Here is a 9,061-nt window from a genome sequence, read left to right as displayed (position 1 = left end):
TTTTTGCATTCAGCAAAAAAATATTTGTTAAAGTTAATCATACTTTTTAAATCATTTTTAATTTTTTTTTAACATTATTAATTATATTAAAGGTAAAAACGTCATTTTTACACCGAATTAATTTATAACCGGAATCTATGTTCAATCGCTAGTAAAACCCAGATGATACGCCGTTGAGCCTTTGGCTTGGGATCTTGAGATCCGTAGGTCTTTAAAAGCGATCGCGTTTGATGACATTTTATGTGATGCAGCCAATAGCCAATAGCCCCGATGACCGGACAATCCTGCTAATTCATATAATATTATTATTGCATTATTATTATATCGCAAAATAAGCATTTATAAGTTATTATTAGTTTCCATAATTAGTTTTACTTTTTACTTATCTTTTAATTTTCGAATAATTAATATCGTAGTTGAATAGATATAGTCAACCTCTATTTTTTGTGTAAAATTATTTTGAATAAAATCAATTTTTTTAAAGTTAGTATTCATAAATAATTCCATTACTGGCGCAGTCATTCGTGTAGGTGTATCAGAGTTTGCTGGTTTTGCAAAAGCCAAAGCTTTTGCCGAAGCCTACAAAATCATCAGTATTGTAACGATATTCGGGAACACACTTTTATTGTCAACGTCAAAAACACTAACCTAACTCGCCTTGACTGTCGTTTAATTGTTTCCAAGGTAAAAACTGACTAAACAATTAAAACTGAATGAATTGTCACGAAGCGCGTCCTTTTTAAAACCCGATGGAACAGTTTCGAAATATTTAGAATTATCTTCATTGTTTTTGCCGAAAGAGACCAATAATTTTAGGAGAATACTGACAGTCAAAGCAAGCAAGTATACAAATTCTAGAAAATTATAACTACAGGGATTTACAATAATATAACCTAAATAACCTAAATTGGGGCTATCGAACAAGATGAATTACTTAAAAACTAAACACTATAGATAAATATAATAAACCAAACGTAAGTAGAACCCTAAAGAAACCCCACGAATCAACTTTAACTACAGAATACTAATAAAAATAGTACAAAAACTAGGAAAATAATTAACGTATTTACATTTTCATAATTGTATTAACTATGTGCTAAGATAACCAAGGCACAAAGACCACAGTTGCGAAGATAAAAATCGCAATTGAGTTTTCCTTTCCAATCCTATTATTTTTATTATTTTTCCTTACACAATTGTGTGTATATATAAAAAATTACTAAAAGTGCCACATAATTTATGTTAGTTAAATTTTTAAATTACACTTTATTATTTTCACCTTAATTTTTAGTAAAGTTAATGTCACATGTCACATTATGAAGTTGACGTTAACACTCTTATAGAAAATCTTTCAAATATTATGCTTAGTCCTTTAAATTCAAAGATGTGTACTCTTACAGCAGCAAAAGACATTACTCGTACCCTCAAAACATTTACAGGCAATAGCGAACATTTAGAATTTCTTTTTTCAAGCGTAGATAAGTTTTATAATAGATATTATATAGGCACTACCGATGAATCTCTTAAATAATTTGTTTTTGCTGCAATTTGCTCTAAAATTGCCGAAAGAGCAAGCGATTTTTTACTTTGTAGACCAGATTTGACTACCTAGCGCAAAATAAAAGATGCTTCAAGATACCGCTTTGATGATGATTGGAGAATAAATAAAAGTTCTTGCTCAGCCGCTTAATTTTTCGACTCGATCTAGAAGAGAACCCATTTTAGACTTTGTCGAAGAGATAAAAGGTTTAGAATCCCGCATTTCTTTAACAATTGCTACCGATACTACCCTTACTCAAGGTACTAAAGACGCCTTATTAGAACAAACAGAACTAAAAGCTATTCCAGTTAATCTCTAACTCTTCAAGTGAACTTCGAACCATTTTAATGTTCGAAGTTGAACAATCCTAAAAATATCGATAATGCAGGTGCACATGCTTTAAATAATTTCTTAATTGAACAACAAATTAATGCTCGTTCGTTTACTCCACGATAAGAGAATTTTAATATTTACAAAAATAGAATAAATCCCCAAATTATATATATTCTATGCCTCCACAAATCCAACAACCTTAATTAATAATTTACCAGCTTCAAATCATATTTTAAACGTATTTCTTAATATTCACCCCCAGCCTCAGTATCCAAATATCGCAGGTGCAATTCCGAGCCAACTTATAAACATTCAACATCGACCAATACGTTAACATTTTCCAACTAATGAACAAGTCTTTGAGAAACTAAAAAATGTATTTCCTAAAGAAAATTCCCATAATCCAACAAATCCTCCAACCCCAATGACTACAACTAGTACAATACCATCCGGAATAAGTAGAAATGGCTCTAATGTTCATATGCGTCCAATTGAAACAATCGAAGTCCAAATCGAAATCAAAGACCATTTCCCCGAAATCAAAATCAAAATTCATTTCCCCAAAATTGAAACCCATCCGATTTATCCTATATTGCCAGTAGCAAACCCCAATATCAACAAGAATATCAATATTTTGCCTAAGAATCGGAATATGAAAATTGCTTCGAATCTCCTAAATATGGTGAGGAAATAGAATATACCCAAGATTACAAAAGTTCAAATCAACAAGAAAATTTTTCCTGCAGCCCTCCAGACGAAAATCCGTCCTAAATCTAAAACCGTTTCCAAATAAATTCTTTGCCCTACATTCAACTACAAAACACTCCAGCTAAACTTCTTATCGATACAGTGTGGCTACCTACGATACGATCCCTAATCAGGCGAACTATAGCAGAAGAATATTTACCGCATTTAATCTTTCCTCGTAAATAAACCCCTGTGACTTGCACAGGTAATACCAACACCTAAAATAAAGTAAAGATTTCTGTTTTAAACAAATTTAACATAAATAATGAATTTGAATTAATCCTATATAGTTTTTACGATTATTTTAATAGTATAATAGGTATCAGAGATCTACGTAAATTAGGCATTAATATTGATCTAGGAAGTAAGCTTTGATATAATTGAAATTTCTATCTTATACAGAGATAATTTTGAATTTAAAAATATAAATACGACCATAATCCATAATAGTAAAAAACATAAATACCTATTAGCATTTTCTAAAAATTTGGCTACGTTAACGGAATATTGAGGGAAGGCACGGGCTCTCAAGAGTAGGATATACGGGACAAGACGCAGAATGCGGGTACTGTACCGCTCCGGGGTACAGTATAATACAGTGCCTTTCATGGGTAAGATTATTTAAAGGTTTATATTTTTTTATACAATTTCTAACATACCGATATAACTGACCAAACCGAATTGTACATTCCCCAATTACGCATTGTACAAAATATTGAAATTCCATACTCCCTTTTAAAAATAGAAAATGGCACTGCTCCCCTAAAATTTCGAAGTAATACAAATGAAAATATTATATTGGAATTTTACACTGAACCACTCAGAGAAGTAAACGAATTTTTCAACTCCCAAAATATTGAGATATTGAATATTTAACAAGTAGTATCCAAATTAGATACATATGATAATATCCAAGACCTCTCTTTAATTCGCACTGAACATCTTAATAGTGAAGGAAAAGCCGCCTTAAATAAAGTAATTCTTCAATTTCCAGAAATTTTACATAGGCAGGCTTAACGAAAAATTATCATATATAGATGCTGCTAAACATGAAATTAAGACCAGAGATAACGTCCCAGTCTATACAAGATCATACGGATATCTCTTTGTACACAAAAAAGAAGTACAAGAAAATAAAAGTAAAATAAGTAAATCTCAGAAAAGTTAGAAAATGGCATTATTCGTCCATCTTCAAGACCCTGTCTGGGTCATCACCAAAAAGGCTGACGCTTCCAATACACAAAAATGGAGGATCGTTATAATTTATCGTAAAATAAATGAAAAAACTATAGCCGATCGCTACTTCATTAGCAACATTTTGGATGAGCTTGGCCCTAGGCAATAATAGTTCACAACCTTGGACTTCATCAAATAGCCATGAATCCTAATTCAACTAAAAAAACTTCTTTCAGTGTCAAAAATGGATACTTTGAGTTCCTCCGAATGCCATTTGGCCTTAAGAATGCTCCTACCACTTTCCAATGGCTTATGGACAATATACTCAAAGATATATAGGGTAAAGTCTGCCTTGTTTTTATGGACGACATAATAATAATTTTTACTTCTTAGCACGAACACGTTTTAAATTTGAAAAATAACCTTAAAATACAGCATGATAAATGCGAATTTCTTGGCAAATATCTAGAAATTTTAGAGAATGTCATCACGCCCCAAGACATAAAACCTAGTCTAAAAAATAGCAGGTATCCATCCAAATTTCCACTGCCAAAAACATCTCGCGATTTTAAGGAATTAACAAATTGCCTAGAGAAAAATAAAAAAGTTGAACACATCCCTCAATTTATTTAATGCGTCGAAATATGCAAAAATGTGCTAATGCATGACCCTATACTCCAACACTCAGATTTAACAAAATCTTTTGTCATTTGGCAATGATTTGCCCATTGCATATGCTTCACGCACCCTAAACCCGCAGAAACAAACTATAGCACTATAGAAAGATAGCTTCTAGCTATAGCTTGAGCTATCAAATATTTCCGCTCTTATCTTTATGGTACTTGTCATCCCGGATCACCGATCACAAGCCGCTACAATGGCTATTTTCTGTTAAAGACCCTAATTCCAAACTTATTCGTTGGCGACTAAAACTCCAAGAGTATGATTATGAGATTATTTATAAAAAACGAAACTTCTAACACCGATTTCCTATACCGCATACAAATAAATCCAATCGAAGACGATCAAATGTCGATATTACCTAATTTTGAGTCAGAGAAAATGCCTCACCTGTCAACTAATAAACTTGACGTTTAAAAATGACATTCTTAACACTTTCTCTGAAAAACTAAAAAGTCAAAAAAACAATATAATCTTAGATACAATAATACGACCATAAATACTACCACCTTCTGAAACCAACCTAGAAACTAACCATTCAAGTGCTGAAAATCCCATTATTGAAGCCCCTTATGTTCAAAAAGCTTTAAATGTATATAAAAATCAAATTGTATTTAGGTACTCTAATAATAATAAAATTAGAGTGCAAGAAGAATTTATGTTTGATAAACAAAGACTATTATATTTTTGAAAAATGATCCATCTGAATGATACCCTTTTTTATCCCCTACAGGAGTTGAATTAGCGAACAAACTTATATTTAATTTATAATTATGAACTATCCCAAGAAATTACCACAGAGAATTCATCGAAATTAAAAACGAAATTATCCAAAACCTTTATTCCTTGCATAAAAATGAAATTGGTTCAATAAAAAAATAAAACTTCGTGTACAATTACCACCCTCACTCCCAACTCAAATAGTTCAATAGAACGCCTTTATTCCACCCTAAATGAAATCATTCTTTCCCTTAAACACAAAAAGCTAAAAGAAAATAGCAGTTTTAATGAATTATGCTATGCTTTCCTATAATAATACTATCCATAGTGCATCTAAATATACCCCTTTTCAAATTAACAGAGGAAAATTAGACCATAAAAATCCTCTAGAACTTTATAACGAACAAAACCTCTCCCAGTCAAGAACTAATTGTATGAGAAATTGAGTTTAAAACAACACTCTTTCTTAAAGCAAATAAATAAAAACCGTACCGAGGGTTTTATTTATTTGCTCCTAATAAACCACTTTTCACGAAAACCTCCCCACAGAAATCAAAAATCAAAGAATCAGATAAATATATAAGAGTAAATCTGTAGTAGCGAAATAAAATGTAGTAACCACGCAAAATAGGAAAATCCACAAAAACCTATTAAAACTACAAGGTCCTCTTGTTTCAGATGAAACAAATCATCCCACTCCTGACCCTCCTACACATCGATATGAAAAACTTACATAGCTACTCGTACTACCAAACACACAGCCCATTTTCACATAAACTTAACCGAAATAGGAATTTCTCTATATAATATAATTCAGGTAAATAAAACCATTTTTAGTACCCAACAAACAGAAAGCTACCCAACAAAAGAATCCTTACTTTTTATAAATTTAATGAAACTTACGAATATCTGCAGACAATTCTAACAAATACTAAAATTTTTCACAAATCTAATCGACCAAAAAGAGGACAACTTAAAGTAGTAGGCAAAGTTGATAAATGGCTCTTTGGCATTCTAGATTCAAACGATGAAATTCATTATAATAATTACTTCGAGATATTGACAAAAAATCAATATATCTTAACTAGAAATGTTAATAAAGAATAGTCAATCCTATCTACTGTTACACAAAAACTTGCTAAAAACTTAGAGAAAATAAATTCTAAGAAGAATATAAAAATCGTAAGAAGTAAATAATTCCCAAGTTATCCAAGAAACCACTTGTCCCAGTTATTGAATATTCTACGAATTTTATTTTTTATTTAATTATTTCTCTTATTAAGTGACTAAGCTTATTACAAATTACAAATAGGTTTAATTTTAGTTTTAAAGAGCATCAAAGTAAACAAAAGGTTTGATCGGAATCCTGATAAGTTGTGCAATCAAAGTTATATATTTAAATGCATATTTTAGCATTTTTTAAGATTCTGAATGATAAAAGCCTATAAATATTAAAATAAATTACAAAAAGTTTATATATGACATACGATAAGTTTAAATATATAGGAAAAATTAAATTAAGTCAATGATATCATATTTTAAACAAAAACATTTTTTTATCTTGGCTTGAGCTTTTGCCCTCTTGCAGTAAAATAAAGATTAAGTTAACCATAGCCATACATACATCGGTTTAGTTTAAAATATTCGTTTATTTCAATTCTGATAGATATCAGAATTTAACTAGATACTTCGTGTGTAATATTATTTTAATCTTTTCAAACTATTTTTGTACATTTTTTGAACATAGTGATATAGTGAAAATGCTCTAATGAAGTTCGTTACATAAATTTTGAATAGGAAAATATTTCTAAGTCACATAAACTACCAATATGAATAACGTGAATAAAATATTAATTAGAAATATTGCAAAAAGATTTTACTCCTCTCAAAAAGGTGAGGTGACAGCCCTTTATGATTTTCACGTTCGGAATGGCGGTAAAATTGTAAATTTTGGTGGTTTCTTATTACCAGTTCAATACAGTGATCAAAGCATTATCAGTTCTCATATTTTTACGAGAAAAAATGCTTGCGTTTTTGATGTATCCCATATGTTGCAAACTGAATTAAAAGGTAAGTCATCTTTAAATTTAGGATTATAATAAAACTATATAAAATAATTACGTTGGTAATGTCGAATTCATATAATATTATTATGCGTATCTGGTGTTATGCGTAAGTAGTGTTTCGTTATTTCACCATTATAATAAGAAAAAAAAAGAAAGAAAATTTGACGGTTAATTTTGCTGCATCCTCTCTGGCTGTTTCGAGTTCTTAACATAGGTGTATTTTATATAAAAAAAGAAAAGAAGAAATGGTTTATAGGTAAAAATATAAAACTAAACTTATCTAGGACTCTAAATAAACTTAAACTACATAACAGTACAAAAACTGTAAAAAGTTCCTTTCTCAACCCCTCCAGGGTCAAAGATGGGGCTGATTCTTCGGCAGATTTCCCGAGCTACTAGTAGAAAACGGCAATTCATTCCAAGGGTATACCAACAAGATACTGTATATTTTTCCTCTGGTCTGGTTCTTGAGCCCCTTATTTATCAACAATTCTCACACTGTCGGTATCAGCGTTCAACATCTTAATGATCAGACTCCAAATACCAACTTTTCACCTAATCGGAACAATAACAAAAAATTACGATAGTCTCGTGACCTGAAACTCAAATGTAAATAATCTGTCAAAATTTATTAATTGCATCCTAAATAAACCCCAAACACCAAATTTTAACCCAATCAGACCAATAGCAAAGAAGTTAAAGTAGTCACGAGATCTAAAACTCAAGTGTATATTATCTGTCAAAATTTAATCTTAAAATTTGACAATAATCTCTGCATCTAAAATATAGAAAACTGCATTTTAAATAGTCCCCAAATACCACATTTTAACACAATCAGATTAATAACAAAAAAAGTTTTTTACGTGACCTTAAAACTGTACATTTTAAAAATTTGTAAAAAAACAATAATTGTATCCCAAGTAAACTCCAGATACTAAATTTCAATAAAATCGGAAAAAAATGTTGATGTCACATTATCTTAACCTAAACCCTAATAACAAATTACTATTATTATTTATTACATAAATGTCTGTAAACATTAATATCCCCTGTATATTAGAAATATATATTTATCGTAATTAGAAGTATTGGTTTTTCAAAAACCCCTATAATATATAAAAGCAATTGAAACTTATACCCGTTAGATATTTTTTAGAAGATTGTCGTTTTTTGGTATGTTTTTGTTGTCGTTAATTATATAAATATTGTTATGAGCGTATATGTATTTGAAAATTGTTAGTAGTATGCAAAGTATGCCTCAAAAAGACGAAAAGCAGAAGATGTGAGTAAAATCTATATTGTTAAGACGTGCTCAATTGCAATCAAAATAAGTTATATATTAAATAATTGTTACTTTTTAATAGAATCTGCACACCGAATTTTACTTCTGTGGCTTTAATTAAATCAAACATCCAACCCCGAAATATTAGGAAAATTGTGTTAGAAAACGCAAAGTCGTGTGATACCATTTTAAATATCTTTTGTCTCTTACTAATATACTATAAGAAAGATATAATAGTCTTTTATATCAACATTTACAGGTGTCATTAAAAATATTTTATACCAATGTTTTTTAAAAATCTTTGGACATGATAATCTGTATATTTTATGATGATTTGAGTTTGACATCATTGAGTTTGACACCAACCATTTTTTTTTTTATAAAAATATTTCTATTCTTGTAAATATATAAGAGTACACAGAACATTTTACAAAGAACTACTTGCTTAAAAAGCTGTTGAAAATTTATTTTTAACGTAGGATAGGAGTTAATATTATTATTCAGTCATAGTTTTTT

General features: G+C 30.0%; 1 protein-coding gene across 1 annotated transcript in view; it reads left to right on the top strand.

Annotated features, from left to right (window-relative positions):
• Nucleotides 1-6,818: 6,818 nt before the first annotated feature.
• LOC126749050 (aminomethyltransferase, mitochondrial) overlaps nt 6,819-9,061 on the top strand; it is a 33,971-nt gene continuing 31,728 nt past the window's right edge. The window contains exon 1 of the mRNA XM_050458663.1: nt 6,819-7,267. Within this exon, the coding sequence (XP_050314620.1) occupies nt 7,027-7,267 (241 nt within the window). The 5' untranslated portion in view covers nt 6,819-7,026. The remainder of the gene's footprint in view (nt 7,268-9,061) is intronic.

This window comes from Anthonomus grandis, chromosome 2 (assembly GCF_022605725.1).
Source record: "Anthonomus grandis grandis chromosome 2, icAntGran1.3, whole genome shotgun sequence".
Classification (NCBI taxonomy): Eukaryota; Metazoa; Arthropoda; class Insecta; order Coleoptera; family Curculionidae; genus Anthonomus; species Anthonomus grandis.
Note: the sequence above shows the minus strand (reverse complement) of the source record. Positions and strands in the feature narration are given on the sequence as shown.